Below are 27340 nucleotides of genomic sequence, written 5' to 3'. Positions count from 1 at the left end.
ACTTGTGAACATGCCTCAAACACACTTGGTCTGCTAGACAATAAGATGTAGGAGGCTACTGTTGCCAACTTAGCCACATGGTTGCTAAATTTAGCGAGTAATCAGAGCCTTCGAGACATGCTTCACTCCCCCAAAAAGCGACTAGCAACATATTCAGTGAAAAGGCTTTAGTAGACGTAAACATATTGTAGAGGCTTTCAATAGGGTCAGACGTTTCCTGGGATTTAACGCGTTGAGAGAGGCAATGCTATAGATGTGCGTGTTCTTTAACTTGAAATCGCCATTTGGTGGATTTTGTTAAGGTGTGGCAGCGTCGGGCTAAGTTCCACATTAGCGTCTCACAGCACATTCCTGCGGTGCATTCAAAAACCGCCCAACAAAGTGCAAAATCTTAAAAGAGTTAGTTCGGACTTTTTGACATGAAGTGGTATGACATCCCCATCAGCATTGTACTACATCAACAGTGACTTACCCCCCCCCCCAAATGATCCCACGAGTCCAGTTCTGGTCGAATTTCCATGACGAGGAAGGTAGTTCCGCTTAGTTGCTGGGGCATTTAAGGAAAGAGTTTGGTTTCTCAAAACAGTAACACATTTGTTTCACAAATATGCCTCGTCGAAAAAAATCAGACTTCACAAATCGCCCGGCGTTATATTTGTCTCCTGCCGTCTCCCTGCGCACTGTCGCCTCTCCATTCTTGTGTATGTGATTAAGACGCTCCCATCTCCTTCCGCTGTGGAACACACACATAAACAAGATGGCCGTGGCTCTCCGTCACGAAAGAAATGACGTCTGCTCACCAATTCATCTTTGCCACGGGAGGAGCACCAGCGAATCAGGAGGGGAGCTTAATGTCGGCTGACTGATGTACAAAGCGACGTTTATAATCGACCCACACTACCTTCACGATCGAACGGTAGCTCGCGATCGACGTAATGGCCACCCCTGAAATAGAATGTGCCACGAGCCAATAAAAAAAAAGTGGCGGGATGTAAATGGCCCCCATGGTTCACTTTGGACACCCTTGTCTTAATGCTTGACGAAAAACATAATTCATGAAACAAAGACATAAATGTAAAACTTGTGGACTGACAGGGACTACGTGACATGAAAGCACGTATTGCTCTTCTCACAGAGCAGTGGGTGCTGCTGTGGGTCTCTCCCCATCTTAAAAGGACTCACAGGTGGCTCCGTCTTGTGACAAAAAAATGACAAAAGAGGGACAGAAGGAACATATGTTGTACTTTTTGTTTCCCACAGTGTTACTCCTCTCTCCAACAGCATTCATTACAATCACATACAAATTAGTCATGGCTAATTATGCAAATTAGGCGATTATATTATTACATCACACTCACAGCAGATGCCACAGATAGATTGCAGTCCTGTGGGAAACACTGACCTGATGCAATACAGTGTATAATATCCAGTCCCTTTGCATAGCATCTGGTGCTGGTACTGGGTACCATAGAAAGAAAAATGGTGGAAAGAATAGTAAAACCTACTAGAACAATGTTAAACAGACATGATGTTTCCTTTAATTTCACAATGATACTTAAAATTGTACATATATTGAAATATTTATTTTGATAACAGAAAAGCACCCAACGTAGAGAGCTCCAGCGCGGTCACACGGCCGGCTAATACTAACCTGAGTCCATCATGTTTAGACATGTCCACACAACTGCTTCTCTCTCTCTCTCCCACCGTTGACATGCATGACAGCGCCCCCTGAGAGCTTTACTGTTCTTACTAGGAAGACGGCCGCCAGGGATCACCCAACTTTTCACGTTCCCGGTCAAACTGCACAAGGTGGCTTTGTCTTTCACCACTGGCAGCCACTTCTGCTTGGGTTTTGACAGCCATATTTCCCATTTGGAAGTAGTCCTTTTTTTGTTTCACTGATGGAAAAGCAGAAAGACTACAGTGCTAGCAGAGCAGGCGGCTGTATTCGGAGAGAGCGGAGGATTTTTTGACGCCATCCCAGATTCGAGCCGCATAATGAAACCTGTAGAAACACAAGCGTGAACAGCTGATTGTATCTGATAAGTAGTAAGAATTGATAAATTAATTATTTACTGCTTTTATTACTATTGACCATTAAGAATGTAATCAATCTACTGTTAGTGTTGCCAAGGTTATTTAGTATGAGCAGGTACTGTATGTCTTTAGGATCCACATCCCTTATGTGAAGCATGAACACATATTACTTTCCCTTTTCTGTGCCTTCTAACAAGAGAAAACAAGTTAGCATGAGCCAGCTAACATTGCACGTCACGAGAGGTACCTATTTTGACGATAAAGCCCTAAAAATAAATAAATAGATAAATAAATAAATGAAACACCAACAGTGTTCCATTTAAATAACTGACCTGTATCTTAACCAAGCTATAGCAATATTGTTATTGTAGCAGCTAACTCAAAAAACTATATTTATCTGGCAGAGTAACACAACACCTCGCTAGTCTCAGCATCACTCACAACGCCTCAAGCCACTGCAACGGGACAGACGGAAGAGTGGATACTACTGGCTCTCAATTTCGCTATGAAGACTCAACAAGATGCTCATTTGCGGTCAGCATTTTTTTTTTTACCTGAGGACTGGAGCACAAGTCTTGTGCTGGAAGACACAGCCATCTCAGTGGGGGCGGACATTGTAAGTGTCGTCGCTATTTCTATGCTGCTGCTGTTGACGGAAGTAGCGTTAGCTCCATTTCAAATCAATGCGCCTAGGAAAGAAGTGTCTGTCAAGTTTTAAATCATCAAACTAAGGCAAGATGCTGTAAGTTTTAGATGTTATCATCAATGTACCTCAATGTGTGATCACAGCATGTATATACAACGATAAAACGTTGTTAGAGGGATTTTTTTAGAGGGCTTTATAGTCTAAAAATAGGTGCCTCATGACGTACAATGTTAGCTGGCTCATGCTAACTCATTTTCTCTTTTTAGAACGCAGAGAAAAGGGAAAGAAATACAGTATGTGTTCATGTTTCCCATAAGGATTGTGGATGATGGGCAAAATTCCAAAAAAAAGTGCAGTTTTCCTTGAAGCAATGAAGAAAAGGGCTGCAGGAGAAATTCAAACATGACAAAAAGAGAGCGAACTCTGGTATTGGAGCATTTTAAAGAAGAAAAAAATAACCTCTGTTTTGAATCTTGTAATGTAATAATATAACAGATAATACAAACCAAGCCAAAGGTGAATGACAAGCATGTTGTATTTTTTTTTAGCCATAAAAGTGAAAATATGCAGTATTTTTTTTAATTTGTAATTTCTTAAACAAGGCAATAACTTCAATACTTGATTTCATGTTTGTAACATATTTTGACTATCGATAAAACATTCTTACGACAGTATTTTTGCCATCGATTTTTAAAAAAATGTGTTAGTAATTAATTGTTAATAAATTCTACTAATGATCATGAATGATCATTAATTACACAGTAAATATACAACAAATTATATTTACTTTTAAATACATAATTTTCCTAATTTATCCATTTAGATTTTGTCCATTTGCAGTAAGTGCTATAGGTAGTAGGGATGTCCCAATTGGGCCGATATCAGGGAAAAAAAATATCAGATCAAATCGGCCTGCATCTCAAATCTCCGATATTGGCATCGCAATACAAGCAGTTGATTCCAGACTCCGTGTCTATCCAGCAGTGACCGGATAGAACCCATGTGATCACAACAACAGTGTTTGCTAACGTGCTAACAACGGAGCAGGAGCAGAAACGATGTCAGTCTTGTGGCAGTTAAAAGACAATGCAGCAGCGTGCAATACTTGCCATGCACAAGTTTCCTGTGGTGGCACAGAACTGGGGAAGTTGAATACGACCAACCTCATCGCGCATATGAAGCGGCATCACATGGGAAAGGCCCACGGGATGACAAAAAGTCATTAGCGTTAACAGAAAAGAGCGAGCCCTGTCGGTGGTGAGTAATGTCGGGTTTAAACGCTTCACTGAGCACCTCGAACCTCGTTATTTCATGCCTCGGTGCCACTACATTGTGGATGAAACAATACCCCACATGCATAAAGGCTCAGTTTTTCTCATACCTACTATTGCTGCCTATTGTTCTCTGAGTAATATCACTTGATCAAGCCTTTTCTAACATTACCCAGTACAAAATAAACCATAAAATTATGTATGATTCGTGCTTTTCTAATATTCTACACTACAAAATATAGTATGATTAAAAATATAAAATATAGTCTGACTCGTGTTGATATGGAATCAATAACGGTACCGGACGATATTGAAGGCTGCAATATTGGTATCAGATCAAAGTGAAAAAGTCGTATCGGGACCCCCCTAATAGGTAGGACATAACACAAATTCCAAAAATGGATGCGTTGCAGGATTTCACATACCAATTCTTCTCCGTAAGAATGGTGTGTGACAGCTGACAGCGGGGCATGGCCAGTATTTGGCTGCGAAGCTTGGACACCATAGTAGAGAAGGTAGGGTGTCCTTTGTACCCCGGGAGCAAAGAGAAGAGCGGATATGTCATGGTGGACCCTAAAAGAAAGTACACATTCGTTCATAGCCTGCAGGAAATATCACGGCTTGGTCAGTTTGGACAGTCTCACCTGCTTTAGTGAGATTATCATCGCCATCACTGTCCTGCATGGGAAGCAGGAACATGTTGACTTCTGTCGTCAGATAGTTCTGGCCCAGACCGGGAAAGACATTGCAGTCCAGCATGGACAATGAACCTGAAAACATATTTTGTCATAAGCAATCCCTTATATCGAATACTTTTCTGAACAGAAAGCAATTAAAGGCATGAGTCTTTGAACCTTTGTATTTGAGATGAGAGTGGGCCATTAATTTGTCCACCACCATGTGCATGTCCTTCAGATTCCTTGGGCAAAAGTCCTCCCGCCTGCTCTTATTGTGGAGGAACACTGGGTGCAGGAGAGGAGCAAGGCTTTATTCACATTCATTAAAGCTAGTTAATGTACTGTACGACTGAGTTGAAAAGTCCCACCTATATGTGGATAGTACTCTGCGCCGTCATCATTGCCGGAAGAGCCTGTGCTGTCATGGCTTGCAGATGGAGTGGAAGGTTTAAGCATCTCTGCTGTCTGAAGAAACCTAGCCCCCCCAAAAATAAACACAATAACTCACTACTTTTAATCAGTAGCTCACTAAAGTGAATTAACCCCCCCCCACACACACACATTTTTTGCAGTATATCTTATATTGCAGAAATTAAACTTGGATATACTTGAGAGAAATTAGTGCACAGCTTGCGACCACATCACACCCATTCTCTCCAACCACCATTGGCTTCCTGTCCGACAACGCATTCAATATAAACTCCTCCTCATGACCTTTAAAGCACTCCATAACCCGGCGCCCCCATACTTGCATGACCTGATCTCCCCCCCCACATCCCGTCCCGCTCACTCACTTTATCAAGCGCTGCCCCGCTCGCCACTCCTCATTTTAAGATGACTACTTTCGGTGCTCGAGCTTTCAGCTGCTCAGCTCCCAGACTCTGGAACGCTCTCCCACTACACATCCGTGTACTGGACTCTGTCAGTATTTTAAAATCACAACTTAAAACTCACCTGTTCAAACCTGCTTACTCCTCTTGACCTTGGATTTTTAGTATTGAGTGTCTGAGTGTTCTTCCTTTGTATTATTATTCTTATTTTTATGTTTTATTGTGATTATTTTATTACATGTGAGGTGATCTTGGGTGCTTTGAAAGTCGCCAACAAATAAACTGTATAATTATTATTATTAGCTTGTATAGCAGGTTTTGTGTCAGTCGTCCCTCGCCACTTCGAGCTTCGAATGTCTCACTTTCACTATCAGGGCTTTTCAAAAATATATATAAATAAATCATACTGTTTCGTGGTTGTATGTGGCCTATAATTAGGAAAAGCAAATGGTTTTTGCTTAAATTAAGTATTTTCAGCATAAAAATGGCTAACGTTGATAGGAGTGCATGAGAGCTCAAGGAGCTCCCTCTGGTGGCCAGGCAGCCATTGGCCAATGAACTGCTCTGCTGGATGAAATGCATTATGGGGAAGAAGTTATAATAGCTGTTTTTTTATTTTCAACTCATATTGGTACTAGTCTTGTATATTACTTAGGTATACAATTTGAATGTTAAGTCGCTGTGTGATGATTTTAGCGGTCTTTGTAAGATGACACTGCGAGTCAGACAGTTATATTGAGTAATGACCTCCTGCGATTTCTGATGGGTTGACAAACTCGTTGTGAGTTTTCCCTCATAGCTCATGATTGGCTCCTGTCAAATAAAGAGCTGCCTGATCCTCACAGACTTGTGCGCGTCACAATATGTCTTTTTATGATGCGGATATACGTACAAATCTGTTTTTCGGTCTAAAGTTAGTGGGTGTGGCTTAAACACGTGCGTTTTATACACTGGAATTTACGGTATATTGGTGTTCCAATCCTCGCACTGTGAAAACCTGCCAATGTATGTGCATGTCAGGCTGAGAGAGTGGGGATTCCCCCAAAAATGAGGCTTTATCATGTTTCTTAAACTTTTCCTTTCAATTTGGTATCAAATTAATATGCAGACTTAAATCATAGTGATTGCAAGTGGACAAAAGTGAAGCTCAAGATCAACCCATTCAAACAGGATCCTAACATCCGCCTGAAATAAAAGATATGTAGGATGAATACAGTATTTATCAGAGCTCATATAAAACTTTTATCAAAATTTGACCATGTGAATTTAAATTTTTTTAACCAGAATTACTTACTATAAAATGAGTTAACCAATTAATCGTGTTCAATATTTCAAGTTAATGAAGATTAAAAAAGGTTAGTTAGGGTGTACATGGCTTCAAGTCAAATGTCTGAAGGGGTACATGACTGTCGAAAGTTTGGGAAGCACTGGCATACTATATGACAGTAACACCATGGGAAGTTGACTACAGCATAGCAGACACAGTAAATAATTAATGACACAGGTTAGATGGGTTCATTGCAAGTTTTTCTCAACAAGTCTAGATTTGCCCGTGTGTCGTCCTTTAGACCAACGGTGAGAACATTACTGAGCTTATGAAAGAGCAGGAGACAAATATCCTCTCACGCTACAAGGAGAAATGCCCAACATTCCTGTGGGAGGTTTTGGGTTATTGTCTCCGTTTGTCGCCGTGCACCGTCTCACAGATAAACAAGCACCCACCTGTAGAGGTTTAAATCGGTGAACCAGTCTTGGACCACAATGACCACATGGCACACTGTAAACAGGAAGGCAGCTATCTGAAGAGACTGTGGAGAAGTTAGAGAGGAAGCATTAAAAAGAGCAGCTCATTTTTAAATTGGTGCCATTGTTACAGCAAGCTGACCTGCATCTCCACATAAGTATATGGGAGGTTGTATTCCGGGGGCAACTTGCGGTCGTTGTTGATAAGGTGGTCCAGAATAGACGGGCTGAGTATTGGCTATTAAGACACACCCATCAGAGTATAAGAACCTAATCTAAATTTGTCAAAATAATTGGAATTTGGTACAAGTTAAAAGAGAAAATGTGTCTGTATGACAAATTGGATTCCCACCTGTGTGTCCAAGAAGATGACCCTCTCCTGTGTGATGAAGAAGTCAATCCCTGTGCTCTGGTTTCCACCTCGTTCCTTCATCTCTTGAGTTTGGACTCGAAATACATAACTCCTGTGAATGCAAACACACAGCTTATTCCCAAACCTATTTGTTTAATATGTTTCACGTCAAAACCTGGAAAATAGAACAATAACAACATTTTATATGAGCTGTTTTTAGCGGGTATACTGCAGGGGTGTCCATACTTTGTCCACAGAGGGCCGCATACAAAACACAAAAGGCTGGACTTAATACCTTATTATGTACTATTGCATTACTAATTTGAAGTGATCTGTTCTGTTCCGTTTGTATTTATTTATTTATTTATTCTTATTCCATTTTTTCTTATCTCTCTTATCTTGTCTTGTTTGTTTAATTTTCAAGTCTTTAAGTTTACTATGACATTTTTGCAGAGATAAATGTGAATTTATCTTGGAGATGAATAAAAGTATCTATCGAAAAAACACAGGAACAAAGACCATTTTGATATTTTGGATTTTCTAAAAAGACTAAAACCAAGCCAAGATAAATAGGTGACAAAGCATATTGTTATCATCACGATATAAGATTCAAGATTCAAGATTCAAGAGAGTTTTATTGTCATGTGCATGGTAAAACAGCAGTTATACCATGCAATGAAAATCTTTTTCTGTTCATTCTCCCAAGAAAAGAAAGAAAACACAAGAAAGAATAAGAACATAAGAAACATAAACACATAAACATATATACCAATAAATTAAGCAACAAAACAGAAGAGACATTAGTACAAATAAATAATACAAATAAATAAAGTGCTATGAGTGTGTGCTTGTGTTGCGTGCGGCGTGTGTGAGTGCTTCGTTGAGAAGCCTGACAATAAGCCTGACAATAACAATGCGATATCTATATTTTGTCCCAAACTCACTCGATTGAATTGATATTGAATTGTACTGTATTATATATTGTATTTATTAGCTATTTTCTATATTTATTAATGGAGCTGGTATGTGCTAAGCAGGCACGCAGTACAGTAGTTTCACTTTTCACCTTGTGGCTGTTATAGTCCACATGCATCTGTGCCAAATGGGGTATTGATGATGATTCAACAGAAAGGATGCAGGGGCCATTTTGATTTTTTTTAAGCTTCTCACAAGACTGGTCCAACTTAAATGTGGTAAGAAGTGGTATATAAAACAGCCACCGTCACTGACTGTACCATTATTAGTATTATATGAATTGACAGGGTTTTTTTCTGCCTTTTTACTAATTTTCCCCCATTTTTTTCCTGTTGTTTTTTGGTAGCTTTCTTGTTTAATGTTTTTTTTTTTTTTTAATCATGTAACACGGGCCAGTAGACGAGCTGCAGGTCGCAAATTGGTCACTTTGGACACCCCTTGTATACTACAAAATAACACTGACTCTCCCTCGCTTGCCTTTGGTCACTAAAGACGGCTGTGTGGGAACACTTTTAATCCAGTGATGACAGGATGAAGGCATCGTGCCAAACGTGCAATGCGAAACTCTGTGCCACCTTTCTCACCTGAGAACAACGTCTTGTTCAACCATGTCTTTTTGTACTGTATGCATTCACACAACTCCACATCCCACACATGATGTGGTTTCAAATGTTTTTGCAACTGCAATGAAGGAAACAAAAAAAAGCGAATGGCGGGCTAAAAGCTGGATGGCCACAACTAGACAACTAGAGGATCAACTTCACAAATGGGTGCTTGAACAACGTGCTGCCGGGAGAGGCTTGTCAACAGTGCAGTTAAGTCTCCACACCCAGGAAGGTGTGTTACGTTAACAGACGCCTACTTAGTGCTGCTGTTCTCCATTTTATTGTTATTACTATAACTTGCCTTTCAAGATGAAGTGTCTGTTCTTGGTCTCTGATTTTATAAAATTAATTTCCCAACAAAAATGCGACTTATAGTCCGGAAAGTACGGAATTTATTTTTTTTGCTTTTGTCAAACTCGGCAGAAGTCGGGGCGGCGTGCTATATACTGCTAAAGTACCGTAGTTCAACTTTATACTGTAATTGTGCAAGTCATCGACCATCTTGACCTCAGCAGGTTCTGATACTATAGCATGCTATAGATACTAGAGCACCTAGCACTCAAGTACTTCTACATTTTAGCACTCTAGCACTTTATGTCTCCCAAAATTCATGGTTCTGTCAAGTGCACACGGTTTTATGCCAATTGTTTTACTGTTTTTGTTCATTCTTGCTTCTGTTCTTTTATGTCAAATGTTATTGCTAGTGTACTTAACATCAACCTGCCCTCAGGAACTATGGATATAATATTGCATATTATTATATTATTATAAGTAGTCACTGTCCTTGTCTTTCTTAAATACATACATCTACAAATCTACCTTTGGTCTTCTTCAGGTGTGTTGGCTGATAGCAGTGACATGACAGTTGATTTCCCAGTTCCCTGCAGACCAATGACTCCCACCACGAGCATATCTGTTTGGTCCCGCAGGTACTGCAAGAAAGTAAAATATTGATTACTGTATGTATGCCAGAAATTAAATATCTTAAGTATACAGGCCGCTGGACTCACCTCCATGGCACTGTCACACCAGTTCATTTGTTCATCCACTAGCTTGATGCTGTGCTTCATCTTCTCTGGTGGGAGGAGTTTAGACTGGCCAACCAAGGCTGGAATCAAGAAAATAAATGAATTATTTTATTTCCAGGGAGGCTTTATCATAACTGGGCTTTTCTGTGCAAAATCAATGATGACCCACGATCCACAGCGCTGCTCGATGCAGAAGCACTCATTCCTCGGTTTTGAATCTGGTAAACGGGCTGGGTGGGTCGCTGCCCTTCCCTCTCCGCCTTAGAGGGCCCAGGCCCTGAAGGCAGAGGTGCCGCTTCCGGAGGGGTTGCCGGTTTGACTGCGTCATCTCGAGCTTTCATTAACATGATTGGCTTCTCAAGAACTGGAGCTCCACTGCCCGCTGTACTCTGTGACGGTTTGGCCTTCAAAATGCCACAACAAATGAAACAGATTAGTGACATGAAATTTCAATATGCATGAAATTTAACGCCAGAACGATCATGTCAACTGCACAGTGGCCTAATGGTTAGCACAGGGATGGGCAACCTCTACTATTAAAAGAGCCATCTCCCCCCCCCCCTTCCACTAAAGAAAGATAGCCTGGAGCCGCAACACATAACACATCATACAAACTTTTACAAGTTTTAATCTTTCTTAATTGGACCTGTTCCAACAACAGAATAAAACAAACAGAAGTGCAGTGAGCATGTGTAAAGGATGCCAACTAGTGGGCTTGTGATTGTATGTTTTTTTAAATCTAGCTACCCGACGCCATAAGAAATGTGCTGCACAGAAACACTGCGCCACTTTACTCTCAATCGGTGGACTTATGTGGTCGCTGGTTCAAGCCCGGCGTGTGCATGGCTGTACTGCAGGGATGAGCACTGTTACACATGTGTAGCCTACTTTAAAATAAGTTACAATTTTTAAGAAAATGCAGAGTTTGTCTTTAAATATTTTTTGTTGCTAATTTCTCACGACACATCAAGCATACATGTAAAGCCAGCGTCATTACCAAAGAAGACAAAGGATTCTGTCCATGCACAATTAAACCCTCCGAGATGTTTCTTTTTTTGGCATGAATGGGTATCTTACTGCTGGGGAAAATAGACGTCTCGCTAGTAGCTGACACACACTGGCTTCCCCTCTCTTTACCATGCTAATCCAATCAGCAGTCAGTCGGTCAGTTAGATATTTCAAACTCTTTCAAATATGCACATTTCCCCCACTGCGGTGTTACCAACATCTCAGAGCTCTGCCAAGGGAGCCACAACAAGGAGGCTGTACAGCTGCATTCGGCTCTGGAGCTGCGGGTTGCTGACCCCTGGATTAGGACATCAATCTCTCAATTGGAACATCTCTGTGGGGTGTGTATGCATGCAACCTTGTGCATGTGTAGGCTTTCTCCTACATCCCCAAAACATGCATGTTAGGTGACTTGTAGACTCTAAATTTTCCAAACGTGAATGTGAGTGTGAAAGGTTGTTCGTCCATATGTGCCCTATGAATGAAGTCATTTGTTTTGCTTTTTATGTGGTCCACCAGATCAAACTTCAAATGTACTTATATTTAACAGAACAATGCAGTTGACACCATATTGTGCAATGTACAGTAATAATTGTTCGTGTGTGAATAGATTACCGTGACCCTAGTGAGGACAAGAGGCATAGCAAAAGGCTGGATGAATATATTACCCTCTCCGCTGGGGGCTTCGCCAGAATGATGGGGGTCTTCTGAATGAGAAGGCCTAGTGGGTCCTCACTCCCGTCCTCCAAACAAAAATAAATCACACAGTTAAATCAGCAATGAAGATAACACACTAATAATTTATTTGATTTTCAGTGTTACCCTTCGTTCCCTCGGTTGGTATTCTCGATCACGACTAGGACCGGACAGATTCTGACCTGGAGGTCCTACATCCCTGTCACCACGGCGTCGCCTTCTCCGGCGCCCGGGTCCATACATCCCAGGCTGACTGTGGCCAGATTCTGACATACTTGCGTACGCTTGTTTAGCAATAAATGTCCAATTTAACACCAGCTAAACGTAGGTCCACTTCTGTTGCTAGCAAGCTAGCCACTATAGCCTCCGTCCGCCCGAACAGAAAGTGTGCTAAAGAATAGTGTGCTCACTATCTCCAAAATATTCCCAAAACGATAAACCTTGTCTGGCCAAACATAATTATGCCCATAACGTTGCCTACCTTTAAGAATACAATGAAAAAACACTAGAGCTGGTCCATCAAATCAAACGATTGTAATATTTACTCTCTATTTTTGTGGCGTTTGCCACAAAATACGGCCATGGCCGTTTTCGAGCAATTGCGTTTCGATGTAAAATAAATCGAAGCGCCACCCGTTTAATATAACACGGTTATAAAATCAAACGCATTTTGTGTGTCCGCTAAATGTAGTCGTTATGAAACAGAAAGTCTCAAGAGTTCCGCCCCAATTTGGACAATTTTAAACAAGGACTTTTTTTTAACCTTCCCTTTGTATAACATTTAAGATAGGTATTTTAGTTCTCTGAAATCTGGGGTATTGTTAAATAATTCAAATGAAACGCCAAAATAATTTCGGAAGTGAATACGAATGTCATATTAGTACGGTGCATTTTGGGAAATGTATGCATTATTCTTCCGGTTTGAAAGACTACGATGAGGACGCCATCATCAACATCACGGTGTCTACAAATGTTTCAATGTAAGGGCTTTTCTTTCATAATGTCGCATTTTTTTGACGAGCAAGCGCACCAGATTCCCGCTCTGTTTAGGCACAAAACGTATTTAGAAGCTATTTAATTTCTCGTCGTAAATTACCAGCTACAAGTTAATAGTTAGTTGGCTGTCTGTTGCTTTATGTTCAATAATGGAACAACCGGGACTAAACATATACCTAGCTGTCTGTTGCAACTTTTCGTCTTATTCCACTGCTAATCGTTTATAACTCAGTATTTGTTGAAAGGGGCTGTAACGATGACGTATAGATTGGCGCTAGTTGTCCATGCTGATAGCTCAAAGGTGTACTCCAGAACGGCTTGCTGCAAAGATGCAGGATGAGCAAGATGTAAATGTTAGAAATGTGCTATGTGGTTGTAATTATTGTTTACAGTGCTAGTTAAGTTTATTTTATGTAGTTTTTGTATGCTAATTAATACTGTAGATCTGAATATTCTGGCACACAAACGCTTTTATGGCTCCCCATTGCATGTAAGCACAACACATAGTGTCTAATTTGAGTTTAGCTCTTCAACCTTTCCCCCTTTTTATAAACTATGTACCACTGTACAACATACCTAAAATTACTCCATTGCCTCTATGAGTTTGCTTATTATTAACACCTACTTTGATTCAACAATTTACTTTAATCAAATACCAGATGTCACTATGCAACTTATTAAATAGCTGTTCAAAAACCAGAGTGATGTGTTTGATAGCTCTCATATATTCTTTAACCATTCTAGATTAACTATGTAAATGTACAGGGTGGGCCAAAAGTGCAGACCAGTGTCATGCTGTGTGTATGTTCTGGAAAGGTGTGAGGACTGATGTAATGCTGAAGGATGATACTAAACTGTGTTGTAACAAATATTCCTATAGCAAATCATATAAATTGCAGTGTTCTGTTGCTATCTGTTTTGAAAAACAGAATCCAGCGGGGTCTGAATACTCGCTAAATATAATATACTCGCTAGGTTGGCAACAGTAATCTCACTTGCTACGTCTTCTTATTTTCTTGCAGAGCAGGGGCATATGAAGTGTGCTAAGAACTTAAGAAGAGTTACGATGGCATTGCAACGACAAGCTACATTCACAGACAGTCTTAATATAATGTGTTTATGAGCGGGGGGCGAACAGGTGGCACCAGGTAGACGGGTCGCCACAAATAAATCAATGTCACTGTCAAACACTGTCTTACCTTTTCATACACATTTTACGAGACACTCGAAAATGCATCTCTTCAGTTCACTTTTGTGTGTGTGTGTGTAGGAAGAAAAAGTCCAACTCGCTTGGGGAAAAGTTGTTTGGCTCCACCTGTTGGTGTGCATGTGTACATCTCTCGACCCCAAATATAACACCACTCATCTTTGTCAGACTTGTTCCTTATGTTTGGATTAATACAGAATGTTGTTTAAAAATGAATGTGGATTTTTTTGTGGCACATTCAGAGTAAAGACTTGAAAAATTGATTATTTGTATCATTCAGATCATCCCTGAGTTGCATATGTCTGAGGAATGGAGCAGCGATGACCGAGGAAGATCCTGATGAGTGCAAAGCCAAATGTTGGGAGTGCGGCAAACAGTTCCAGAGCTTGAACAACTTGATGTCCCACTACACGAGCCACAACATCACAGCTACCTGCCACATCTGCAAGGTTACGTTCCAACGTCTGACGTCGCTCTCCTTGCACTTGGACAACGTGCACTTGCCGCCCGTGTGCAGAAAGTGCTCTCACGTGTTTAGTAGCGTGTGGGAGCTGAACAAGCATGCAGAGTCTTATTGTTTAAGCTCAAATGAGCAAAGAGCAGACTTAGACAAGTCAGACATGCAGCCGCCAGAGAGGCCGGAGACATCTGGACACAGCGTGGAGTACACACTGGACGCCTGGGACCTGGGAAGGCCCATCGAGTCTGATGAAGTTAGCACAGATGAGTCGACGAGCACCGCATCTGAGAATGAGGACAATAACAACAGTGCAGCTTTTGCCAAAACCACTGAAAGTTACCTCAACGACGCAGAATCAGACTCTAGTTCAACCGATTCCGACAGTGCATCTCTCAGTATAACCAAGCCCACCCTGCCAAGTAACGAAGTGTCTATGTGCAAAGATTGTGGGCGAGGGCCCTTCAGGTCCATGAAGCTGCATCTGCTGCACTGTAGCGGCGTGAGAGTCAAATATAGGTGTTCGCGCTGTAAGGCGTTCTTTCCCACCGAGTCGTCTCTTTCGGAACACTACATCCCTCTGTGCTCCTGTGACAACTGTGGCCGCGTATTCACTCACAGGGACTCACGCCATCAGCATCCTTGTCCCGGCGGAGGCAGCTCACGTTGGATATACTTTTGTTCCGAGTCCATGCCCAAAGCCTGCGCCATATGCAAATCTTTCTTTGTCAATGAAAAGAGTTTACTAAACCACGTCACCAGAGTGCACACGTCAGTGGTCAGCACCAAGTTGTGCATCATTACCAACCCATCGGGGTTGACTGACAAAAAGGTGGTGCCGAATGTCCCCAGTGCGATCACTAGTAGTTCGGAGTCCTCCCTGGTTTCAAGCAGCAACGCTGTGTGCCAGAACCCTCATATACTCAAGCATGTGGTTAATGGCAAGCTCTGTGTTGGACAGACAGACGCTTCCACGACTTCTCATGTCGCTTCAGAACAAGGAAGTGACATTCAACCGGACCCTGGTATTCTGGCCGTGTTTGAGAATCACAGCCAGGAGGTGGCTTTGACACAGCGTATGAACAAGGGCTGGCGCTCCAAGGCGCCTCACCCCTGCAGGCAATGCGGCACCATCCTGAGGCAGCCCTACCTCGCCATCAGCCACCGCTACCTCCACCGGGGCCTCCGCTCGCACCGGTGCCAGTGCGGCCGGGCCTTCAAGCACCGGCTGTACCTCCTGCGGCATTGTGTGCAGCACGCAGAGGCCAAGAGCTACATCTGCGTCAACTGCGGCAACACCTTCACTGGAGCCAAACACTTAGAGAAACACCTTACGGGCCAAACGTGGAAGAAGAAACACCGGACAAAGTGCAGAATGCCGTTTGAATGCGGCTGTGGACAACTCTTTTATAGGCCCTCCGCTTACATATGGCATCAGCTTATAAACAATGTGGAAAGTAGACATTTGAAAAAAAGGGGGAAATGACAAACGCCAGTACGAGGTGTCATTTCATTGCCACTGTTGTGTTTGTTCAGTATTACTTCAGTGGCAAACGCACACAGCTTTTACTTCCAAGCATGTTCTGGACAGTTTTTAATCAAGTGCAAAAGATACAACAGTAAACAGGCTTCAAAGTTCCTCACAAGTTCTGTGGACAACATACAAGAATACAAGATATGTCACCTGTTTTTGTCAGTATTACATTTTTAAAGCACATCAAAGTTCCAGTTTATCCTCTCGAGAAAGAGTTTGTACAGTTTTCTTACAAAGTGCTTATTTTCCAATGAGGTATCACTGATGTCTGTCAATGTTTTTTTTTCCATTGCTTGTAAGGAAAACATAAAGTGATGTGTAACCCTGTTCAAACAGGCGCATCTCAACAAATTCGAATATTGTGCAAAAGTTATTTGATTTCAAGAGTTCATTTAAGACCAATAGAGGTTTCTGCATTTGCTGAGTGGTTTACAATATTGAGCCATTTGACAATTTTTCACATTTTATGATACTGATTTGTTTTATTAGCTGTAAGTTATAATCATCAACGTGATTAAGTGTATTCTTGAAATATTTGTCACACTTTTGAATTGAACTACTGAAATAAATCACTTTTCAAAGATATTGTATTTTTAGCTGCACCCGTGTGTCATGCATGATATATCTCGATTGTAATATAATGTAAATGTTATTTTAATTCCTTAGATTTCCACTAGATGGAGCTGTTGTGTCACCGAGAAGCGGCCAGCTTGCGACCAGTTGTCCAAGTTCCCACACCAAATGTAAACTACATTTCCTGAATCCCATAGGTAGGGCCTTACGTTAGAGATGAACGACCCTTCCATGCCAAGATTTCACACAATTTGAAATTAAGGGGTCTTCCTATAACACACGATGGGTTTTCTCTCCTCTTTGTGGGTTTGCTGAGGAGTGATTCATACTGTGACAATAAGCCACTACCGAGCTTTCATTAAACTAGAGAGTTTACTTATATGGAGTAAATATTGCAAGAAGCTTCAAATAAAACATCTTATTCCCCAGGAATAAGGCACTGATTGAGGAAAAGTGTTTAAATACTAATAGTGCAAGCCCTGAAGCTTGACAGCGTATATTAAAAAGCTGTCCATGAGTTGTTGCACTGTGGTCCTTCGACAAGCTCTTTGGTCTGACTGCACAATCATGATTGGTGCTGGACGCCCAAGATGAGCTCCAAGGAACTGGTCCTCCAAATGGTGGAAGCATCTTGACGTAGCTCACCGCCTCTAGATACTGATGGACGAAAGCGCTGCAGGTACTTTTTGAAGAGTGTGTGGCGGTGTCACCTGCAGAGAAACATGACGTGATGCTCCTTTTATCGGCACATCTTTGCGCTGTGTCGTTACGCTGATCTGCACAGCCTCAACCACTGGTGTTGTGAGCTTTGTTTACCTGATCTCCGGGTTGCGGTGACGTAAGACCTGAGACAGCAGCTGCGAGGTTTGTTGGAAGCAGCGACTCAGCTCTTCAAGCTTCTGCTCCATGGAGAGGATACGCTGCTCCAGCTCCCGATAAGAGTTATTCCAATTGGCGCTGAGGTCACACATGATCATCTGCATCTGGTCCAATACAGTACCCCGAGCAAACAAACATGTCTGAAATAAGTGTTTTTGGACGGGTTCATGCAGAAGGTGGGGCTTGAGGTCAGGGCTCTCAAGTTCTTCCACACCAAATGCATCTAATAAAAACCTATGCTTTTTGTACAGTCATCTTTGCCGCTTTACGCTTCGAATTTCACGCCTTCACTCACAGTTTTTCAAAATAGATTAATTCATAAATTATTGCTGTTTGACAATGACCTGTTATTAGTCTAAACATATGCATATTTAAGCAAATTTGATGTATTCTTAGCCTAAAAAAGCCTAAATTAATAAAAATACAAATATAAGGCATTCAGAAAATGCATTCAAAGACATAATATGTAGTATTCTATACTAGTCACTAGGTGTCAGTATTGTTTTGCTATGTTATGTCTTATTTATGTTTAATATGTCTTATTTTCTGTTATTTTATTTACTATATTGGGTAACATGAGTGTACATGTGGCTGTAGGGGTGTTATTTCATGTCTGGGGGGTTCTAATAATGTTATAAACGTATTTACAAGATCATAAACAGGTTTTTTTTATGCTCTAATTCCAAAAATATTCAATTTATAAATAAGGAATCCTACTTAACGGAAATTCACCATCATCACAGTCGGGTCTGGAACCAATTAACCACAATAAACGAGGGATTACTGTAACCTAAAAATGTGTCATTTTCGCAATGCTCATTGTGTACAAAATCCTAGCAAATACAGCTTCCAGATATGTTAATACTAGGGATGTCTGATATTGGCTTTTTTGCCGATAACCGATATGGCAATATTCTCCAACTCTCAATTTCCGGATTTGATCAGGTGTTAGTTAGCCTTAGTGATGAAATGAATAAAGTATCCGATAAAAAAAATAACGGTTTACCTTTGGCAGGTCCACCATCTCGCTGACATAATCTCGCAGTTTTCTCTGTTTGAGGCGCAGGTGACGAAATCTGTGGAGAACAAGTGAATGTGGAATTAAACACAGTGTCGTTTACATGACATTATTCCATGGCAGCAATATCATTTAATGATACGGTACTGAAACTTCAGTTTGAAGACATAGATTGTGTGTCACCACCACAAATAAATATGGCCTGTTTGCCCCTTGCTCATTTCACACCACTGAACATATACACAGTGGGGTATATAACATTTTAGGTGGTCACGACTGTCCAGTGGTGTGAAAACGTGTTTGCCCCCATTCCTGATTTCACACTTTCACCTGATTGTCACACTTAAATGTTTCAGATCATCAAACTAATTTAAATATTAAACAATGACAACACAAATGAACTCAAAATGCAATTTTTAAATGAAAGTTTTTATTATTAAGGGAGAAAAAAATCCAAACCTACATGGCCTCGTGATTGCCCCCTAAACCTAATAACTGGTTGGGCCACCCTTAGCAGCAACAACTGCAATCAGGCGTTGGCCCACTCATCTTTGCGGAATTGTTGTAATTCAGCCACACTGAAGGGTTTTTCAGCATGAACCACCTTTTTAAGGTCATGCCACAGCATCTCAATAGGATTCATGTCAGGACTTTGACTAGGCCACTCCAAAGTCTTTATTTTGTTTTTCTTCAGCCATTCAGAGGTGGACTTGCTGGTGTGTGTTGGATCATTGTCCTGCTGCAGAACACAAGTTGGTTTCAGCTTGAGGTCACCAACAGATGGCCGGACATTCTCCTTCAGGATTTTTTGGTAGACAGAAGAATTCATGGTTCCATTTATCACAGCAAGGTCCAAGATCCAAGCAGCAAAACAGCCCCACTACCACCACCATATTCTACTGTTGGTATGATGTTCTTTTTCTAAAATGCGGCGTTACTTTTACGCCAGATGTAATGGGACACACACCATCCAAAAAGTTCAACTTTTGTCTCGTGTGTGAGTATTTTATAGCTTTAGAAATGGCTTTATAATCTCAATTACTTCCTCTCTGGTGGGTGGGTACAGGGGGAAATCAGTTTTTCACACAGGTCTATGTAGGTTTAGATTTTTTTTCTCCCTTAATAATAAAAAGTTTTCATTTCAAAACTGCATTTTGTGTTCAGTTGTGTTGTCATTGACTAATATTTAAATCTTTTTGATGATATGAAACACAACAAGTGTGTCAAACGCAAAAAAATCAGAAATCAGGAAAAGAGCAAACTCATTTTCACACCACTTTTTGTATATTATTTATTATATTTTATATTTATATTATATATTTATAACATAAACAAGTATATATAAAACAATTGAAAAACAAAATAAATAAAAATACAGTACGGTATATAATCATAATTGATAAAAATAAAATAATTTGATAAATCATTTTTCAAAAGTGTCTTTTTGACATGCATTAATTCCAGCCTTTGTGGGCCACATAAAACAATATGGGGGGCCAAATCTGGCCCCCTTGCTTCGTGTTTGACACCCGTGCTGTACAACTTAAAATGCTTGCAGAAAAATTAAGCAGCTTCCTTACATTTTCTTATGCTTGGCTTGAATACAAGTAATTACAATAACTATTCTCACCATATGGAATTACAGTGAAGGTATAAAAAAACCTAGAAAACTGATGGATGGTATAAAAAAAGGCCGGTAGATTAGTTCACGTCTCCTCTGAACTGGATATAATTCAAGGGTGGAGTCTTTTTTCCACACTTCCTTTAGACACAAAGCCTTCTAATAAGCAATCTAGCCATGCTTACACTATGTTAATGAGCCATGAAGTGCACATTTCAGGCGCACACACACACACACATCCTGATTGTATCAGTTGTTACGTACACTCGGATGGCCTCCAGAAGACATCTCTGGTGTCTACGGTGTTCTCCACGGGTTCCCTTTGTCAAGTTGGCCCGGTGCAGCAGCCAGCACTCACGCAGCACATTAGCAGCAGCATGGCGGATCTGCACGATAAGTGTGGAGACAAGAGGATGTCGGTGATTGTTACTGATCAGTATAGGAAATGTACTGTATTTGCTTCGTCTTTCAATACAGTGGACACTCCAAAGTTGAACACAATCGCAACAAACACAAGGTGCTAGCTGTAATTGTATTTATCAATTTGAACTGCCATTGCTTTGTTGGCAAGCTTCTCTGGTCATTCCTACTGTATGCTAGCCTTGTGCCATTATGCTTTCAGCTACATGACGCACTTTACGTAAGCATCTACTTGGTGTGTCTGTCAATGAATATATAAATCATTTTTTTGCTCATGTCGTACGGAGCAGCCAGACACTTGCAAGTTGCGTGAGAAAAGCAAATTGGTCTGACATGAAAGTGACTGGAAAGAAAACGTATCTTACGTACTGTAATTTCTGGTGTATAAACTGCGACTTTTTACTCCCGCTTTGAACCTTGCGGCTTACAGTATACAGTCATACGGTGTTGTGGGAAAATGTCTTTCTTAAGAAAAGAGAATGCCTGAAATAAAGACGTTTTTCTAGTTTGTGGAGTTATACGCACCAACGCCGAAAAGGGCTGAAAATCTCTTAATGTTAAATAATCCTTTGAAAAATTCCTGGATCCAGACGATAATCCGGATCACCACCAAAATTGAATCACTTCTTCCATTTCCTATTTCCAACAATTCCTGAACATTTATCCAAATCCATTCAGAACTTTTCTAGTTATTTTGAACACAGACAAGCAGATGGAAATAAAGTCATAATAATATGGAAATAAAGTCATAACATTATGAGAAGAAAATGTTACGAAGATTATTCAAGAAGAAAGTTGAAATATTTTTATATATATTACAACACCAAAGTTGGGAGGGGACAAAAATTAAAGTTCATAATAATAATAATAATATGCTGAATGCTAAACCTATATCACAAAGCGGAGATGCAGTTACAGTTGTAATATGTCAGAGGCTCTTGCATCCTTTTAATTCTTCAGGGTGTGCCCTGTTGTGGAAAAAACTATTTCTTAAAAGAGAATGCCTCAAATAAAGACAGGGAGTTTGCGCAGTTTATTTCATTTGCAAAACAGGTCAGACATGGCTGTCTGCAGAGGTGACCAGTGGCCTCCTGACTACAAGTCTTTATACTTCTATAGCATGCAAATGATTTACATTGTAAAAGATTACACCAAAAGGTAGTACTAATGAACAGATGTTTTCAGGACCCCCCACTAGTACGCATCGGGGAAGCAGCATCTGAGACAGAGCCTGATGAAACAATGGTAATCCTGGTTTATCTTTCACCTGACCTGACGTAATGTAATTTACATGAAGCCCTGTATTGAAATGTAACACTCCCCAGACAGTATGCAGAGTCAAATAACATGTGACTGAAGTTGTATCTGTAAATTATACATTCTCCCATCACAACGGCTAATCTGTTTATGGGGTGAAACTTTGGAATCGTCTGAATGACTAATTGAAACAATGTCCAAACATGTAGCATTTTAGGAAAAAGTCTAAAAATATGATCTTTAAAAGGTATGAGGATTATTGAATTATTCATTCTTCTCTTCCTTAATCCATCCATCCATTTTCTATGCCGCTTATCCTCACTAGGGTCGCGGGGGTATGCTGAAGCCTATCCCAGCTGACTTTGGACGAGAGGCGGGGTACACCCTGGACTGGTCGCCAGCCAATCACAGGGCACATATAGACAAACAACCATTCACACTCACATTCATACCTATGGACAATTTAGAGTCACCAATTAACCTGTTTTTGGAATGTGGGAGGAAACCGGAGTTCCCGGAGAAAACCCACACACACACGGGGAGAACATGCACTGTGCAGCCCTCTCTTCATTAATATTTATTTTAGTATATTTTTGGTTGTTTTGTTTATGTGTTGATTATTATTATTATTATTATTATTGTTATCATTATTATTATTAATTGGAAGCAGGTAAATTAATTACTGATGAGTCATGCAAGGTGAAGGGGTTGGACCAGATAAGTTTCGACTTCATCCATTTTAAACATGCAAATGACAAACTTATTTGACTGTGTTTTTTTTTGTTTTATTTCTGTTGTTTTTATGTTTACTTGTGTTTATGTTTTAATTTGCACTATGTTAAAAATCTTGCAAAATTGTGCATGCTTCAGAACCGTCATTTTGTGCTTCATGCACACACTCTCATGATGGAACACACACAAAGACATGCATATAATGCTGCTTTCAAGTTAAAGGCGATCGATGGATCTAGCAACTTCTGCTGAAGTCTGCAAGTCCACTATCACCAAAGGGGTTTGAAAGGCTGCACTACTGCATAATGACGAGCACAGCACAAGCTCAAGGGCTAATTGGCCTCGAAATGAAAGAGGCGCTGAGAGCGACAAGGAAAGACAGAAAGACTGACAAAGTGTGTGACAAAGGAATTATGAGGATGTTCAATTCTAACACTGAAGAAGACGACTTTGGTGCTTGCGGAAGAGGAAGATGAAGACAGTGATGAATGACTTTACTGGTAAACTACTGTTTAACCAGCCGTTTTACACACACTGTTCAGCAGTGTTTGGAAAAAAGCCTTTACAGTGTTCCCTCATTTATCGCTGAGGATAGGTTCCCAATAAGTGAAATCCGTGAAGTAGCCAACTATATTTTTGTACAATGATTATACAGTATATGTTTTAAGGCTGTAAAACCCCTCACCATACACGTCATACACTTTATGATAACATTTGATCACATTTCTCTCTTGTTTAAACACTCTCAAAGTTCAAATTTCGCTTGAATTTGAATGATCAACTTACGAGATCAGACACAAGAAATTAAGTGACTCACGCATATTTCACTCCTCTGACCGTGACTCGTCCTGGCGCCGTTAGGCTGTAGACAGGGGGATTGATTGACAATAGTCTATAGGCAATCAGAACGCAGAACACAATGGGCGGGTTCTCCCTTAGCCAATCAGGACTGTTGTGGCTCTATGCATGCTGAGACGAACTGGACACATGTTCAACACCCACATGAGTATACAACACCCTCTTCTGGTAGCAGTAGTCAATACAATAACAGACACATACAACAGAGCACCGATAGTTCGCTCTAATACACCACAAGGACGCAGAACACAATGTGCATTTATACGCTGTCAAAAAAAAAATTGCACTTGCAAAGAGCGAGTCCACAAAAGGTGAACCGCAATGTAGCAAAGCAACACACTGCATTTAATATGCATAATACATAACATAATATGTAACATCATTCTGTGTACTAAACATCCCATGTTATAACGTATATAACGTATATTTACAAATCTTTTTTTTTCTTTAAATTTTGTGGGTGCGGCTTATCTTATCTATATACAACCTTGAGTGCAAATATTTCAGTTTTTGCAGTGTACTCTTCTTCACACAGAAAAATTGAAGGATGCGGGAGGACACTTTGATACATTTTGTGCATTAAAGATGCTTTTAAAACCAATCCAATGTAGGTCAATATATGATAAATAAGTCCATACATAAGATATCTGAACAAAACAACCATGTGACACAGCAAAATTAGTCATTTGGACACCCCTGATTGAGATGCTCACTGAGCTCATACAGAGTATTGTGACTCTTTGAACATTTGTGTGACTTTGAAGGCAGATTTATCCAGAAAATGTATATTAAAATCTTTATTTCGCAACGGAATCACTCTCTCTGTATTACATATAAAATAGTGCCATCTGCAGGAAATGGTGAGGCACTACCCCATCCAGCTACAGCTTAAGCAATGTTGCCACTGCTTGCATCACATTTCGTCCGTTTCTCTTTGATTCTATTCATGTGCGTTTGTCTTCCTGCCCAAATCACTGTAGCAGCCCTGTGATGTCACGCCGGCCCCACTGCGAGGGTATTAATAGAGCGTCCACATCCAGGTGTCTTCCCTTGTTCCCATCAGTGTAAATCTGCACTCTTAAACAGTACCTCCGAAGGATGCACGCACACACACACACACACACACACACATACAGACCAAAACATGCAGTGAGCAATGTGTGAAGATGCACCTTGTGACAGGATGCAGCCACTGGAAGAGAGGAAATGGTTGTATCCTCCAAAGCACGTACACGTACCGCCATCGGGCACTGCATTTAAATCATGTCCATTCAAGTCATGTCAAGGCAATTTTATTTCTATAGTTTACTAGAGCTGCAATAATTGATCAAAGGATCGATGATTAATTGATTATCTAATATGACAACTATTTTTGCATTCAGTGTATCCTTTTTTTATTCGTCATCCGTGAAAGCAGACCTATTATCTTTATATTTTAGGCAAAACACATCAGCTACTTTGAAAAACAGTGATAAACATTTTTGTTTTTTTCTTGACATGCTGCCGACCAAACCACTAACTGTTTGTGTTTGGTTCATGTTGATTTGGTCTGACTAGGGCTTAACCAAATCCTCGGTAGCTCGAAGAAAGCTTCAGAAAATCGTCCCTTGCCACACTGCGGTTCAGATTTCGTGGCTTCACTCAATCACGGATTGAACACGCACTAGGTGTCAGTAAAGCCACGGTAATGTTCAGTGAGACACACAATCACCAGACTTGATTGCCGGAATAACAGTTTTTGATTGAAGGTTTGAATTATATCACGACAGCCACAATAATTCCTAATAAAAACACAGGCTACTGTTGCGGTCATAATCCACACGGAGCTAAAATTCAACTCTGAACCCCCAACATCACCTTCTGTCCTCCTGCCACTCAGCTCCGCTAGGGAACACATTTATAGCAACACACACAATCTTATTTATGTCTTAAATGGCTTATTTAGTCCTACTATGCCGACTATACTGGATAATACCAGTGTAATTGGGACTATAGGGGTGTTACTTCATGTCTAGAGGGCTCTAATAATGTTAAAACAGTATTTAGTTTTTTATGCTCTAACTACAAAAATATTAAATCCTACTTTGCAAAAATGCACTTATCACGGTCGGGTCTGGAACCAATTAACCACGATAAACGAGGTATTACTACAACCACGCTCCTCACACATTAAAGAGAACCAACTGAACCCCACATGAGCAAGCACTTGGCAACGGAGGCAAGGAAAAACTCAAACCTCCACCAGAACCTAAATCATAAATCAGAACCAAGATTCTAGAAGCTGTTTTGGGAAAAAAAAAAATCACAATTTCTTTATAGAGCTCTTATTATCTTTAGGACAGTGTTTCTTTGTAAGACTGTATTTATCAAACACCTTCCTCCTTCCTACGGGTCAGCAGACTCTGAATCCTCATGTTTGCTAACATTCATTTCCTAGATATTCACCAAAACTACATTCCCGCCTTGCTTTACCCTCTTTAGTGTGGGTGAACGTGCAATACACTAATGGGTGTAACAGATGCCCCTGCAATGAAATTTGTCATAATCTTTGTCGCCACAACAGGAGCACTACAATTACATAAACACACACACACTCACACACACACACGTACATTGAAGACCATGCATGCAGTACCAGTTTCCTGCCCATCGCTACCGTCCTGAACTGACACAAGCTGCTTTCCGGACAAAAGATTATTTCCCCTGTTTGACGCCTTGAAAAGGCTGTAAAGAGGTTGGCGGGAGCTAAAAATAAATACAAAACAAAACATGCACATGACACGTGGAAATTAGTCAAGCTTCCATCCTCTTCTTCCACTATGCGGCTGAAAGAAATGATGGGAACAATGGCAAAGCACTACTTTTGAAATGTGTAGACCGTAGGTATTAGCTGATTTTATTTAAATGGATGGCCAAATAGAACGGGACAAAAATGATCAATACATCCTAGGGTATCGATTAATCAAAACTAAACAAAAACATAATAATTTGATTATTATTATTATTATTATTATTATTATTATTATTATATGTAGTGGTAGTGGGATACACATCTTTATTTTTTCAGCTAGAGAAAGCGTAGGAGGGTATGAAATTGGCTCCTGATTGACTACAATTTGGAGATACTGTAAATCCTAAAAACAGTAAATATACAGAGAAGATACTGTATATCATAAAGTATATCTGTTGTGTTTTATGCCTCCATGGGGAAGTCTGTTATTTTATTGAATATCATTTATTTAATATCATCGCTTATTAAAAATGTCTTGATTATTTTTATAGTCTTTTTTTCTGTTTTTTTTGGTACTAACAAATATTTCTAAACAACTGCAGAAATTTTAGCAAATGGTGCACTTTTTTTTCTTTGATTAAGAATGCCACACGTATTAAAAACAACACCTACCCCTTTGGAAATCTGGATGTCCAGCATGAAAAAGTGCACATGCTTCTCTCCTTTATTCAATGCCAGCTTCTTGGTTACCACGGCTACCAGCATGGCGGTGCAGGCTACACCCTGAAACACAAATTTTGCCCGTTACTAATATTCTCCGTCTCTATCATCAACAAATATATAGAGCGGAGTGACCCGGCGACACAGAACTGATGTTCCTGCTCATACCTCTTATGGTTTTGTCCAATAAATCATAAAGTTGTATTTACACAGAGGGTTCCGTAGTTAAACACAAGGCTGTTTGGCACTACTATAATAGTGCAGGTTTCCTCTGAGAATAGTTTGCTGCTATTGCTGGGCATCAGACGACAGAATGATGGAGAAGATTAAGATGGACCACAAAACAAAAATACACACACTGACAGTAACACAAACACACACACATCGTAGGACGCACTGCTGGAACCCACGACCACTACAAATAATAACAAAAACATGTTTTACCTTTTTTCTCTTCAGACTGCAT

The 27340-nt window shown here is 40.4% G+C and overlaps 3 protein-coding genes across 7 annotated transcripts in view; 1 reads left to right on the top strand and 2 right to left on the bottom strand.

The window, feature by feature from the left end:
• Window positions 1–1229: 1229 nt before the first annotated feature.
• On the bottom strand, window positions 1230–12540 carry smg9 (SMG9 nonsense mediated mRNA decay factor). The gene is made up of 13 exons (XM_054783242.1): window positions 11998–12540; window positions 11844–11918; window positions 10337–10571; window positions 10150–10247; window positions 9959–10071; window positions 7560–7671; window positions 7350–7445; window positions 7187–7272; window positions 5003–5109; window positions 4812–4919; window positions 4602–4727; window positions 4383–4530; window positions 1230–2008 (listed from the first exon to the last, which is right to left on the bottom strand). The coding sequence occupies exons 1-13, from the start codon at window positions 12142–12144 to the stop codon at window positions 1930–1932; spliced, it is 1530 nt and encodes a 509-aa protein (XP_054639217.1). The 5' UTR covers window positions 12145–12540; the 3' UTR covers window positions 1230–1929.
• A 216-nt stretch (window positions 12541–12756) lies between these two features.
• On the top strand, window positions 12757–16621 carry si:dkey-79d12.4 (zinc finger protein 160). Its single transcript, XM_054782957.1, has 2 exons — window positions 12757–12851; window positions 14355–16621. Exons 1-2 carry the CDS (start codon window positions 12775–12777, stop codon window positions 16015–16017), a joined length of 1740 nt encoding a protein of 579 aa, XP_054638932.1. The 5' UTR covers window positions 12757–12774; the 3' UTR covers window positions 16018–16621.
• Window positions 15993–27340, bottom strand: part of kcnn4 (potassium intermediate/small conductance calcium-activated channel, subfamily N, member 4) — a 27980-nt gene continuing 16632 nt past the window's right edge. For 3 of the 5 annotated variants that reach the window (XM_054782959.1, XM_054782958.1, XM_054782962.1), the window contains 5 exons: window positions 26827–26937; window positions 20421–20542; window positions 18524–18593; window positions 17455–17621; window positions 15995–17348 (listed from right to left, as the gene is read on the bottom strand). In XM_054782959.1, coding sequence (XP_054638934.1) covers window positions 17345–17348; window positions 17455–17621; window positions 18524–18593; window positions 20421–20542; window positions 26827–26937 — 474 coding nt within the window. In that variant the 3' untranslated portion in view covers window positions 15995–17344. Of the gene's footprint in view, window positions 17349–17454; window positions 17622–18523; window positions 18594–20420; window positions 20543–26826; window positions 26938–27340 lie in introns of all 5 variants that reach the window. The other 2 variants (XM_054782960.1, XM_054782961.1) reach the window with 2 other exon arrangements.

The sequence above is a fragment of the Dunckerocampus dactyliophorus genome, chromosome 7, assembly GCF_027744805.1.
Source record: "Dunckerocampus dactyliophorus isolate RoL2022-P2 chromosome 7, RoL_Ddac_1.1, whole genome shotgun sequence".
Lineage (NCBI taxonomy): Eukaryota > Metazoa > Chordata > Actinopteri > Syngnathiformes > Syngnathidae > Dunckerocampus > Dunckerocampus dactyliophorus.
Note: the sequence above shows the minus strand (reverse complement) of the source record. Positions and strands in the feature narration are given on the sequence as shown.

Excerpts from the sequence above, each read along its gene's own strand:
- smg9 (XM_054783242.1), bottom strand. The coding sequence starts at position 12,144 with ATGTCAGAATCTGGCCACAGTCAGCCTGGGATGTATGGACCCGGGCGC. Across the intron at positions 10,072-10,149 it reads GGTGTGACAGTGCCATGGAG|TACCTGCGGGACCAAACAGA; the intron begins GTGAGTCCAGCG and ends ACTTTCTTGCAG. Across the intron at positions 7,273-7,349 it reads ATACTTATGTGGAGATGCAG|TCTCTTCAGATAGCTGCCTT; the intron begins GTCAGCTTGCTG and ends ACTTCTCCACAG.
- si:dkey-79d12.4 (XM_054782957.1), top strand. The coding sequence starts at position 12,775 with ATGCATTATTCTTCCGGTTTGAAAGACTACGATGAGGACGCCATCATC. Across the intron at positions 12,852-14,354 it reads GTGTCTACAAATGTTTCAAT|ATCATCCCTGAGTTGCATAT; the intron begins GTAAGGGCTTTT and ends TGTATCATTCAG.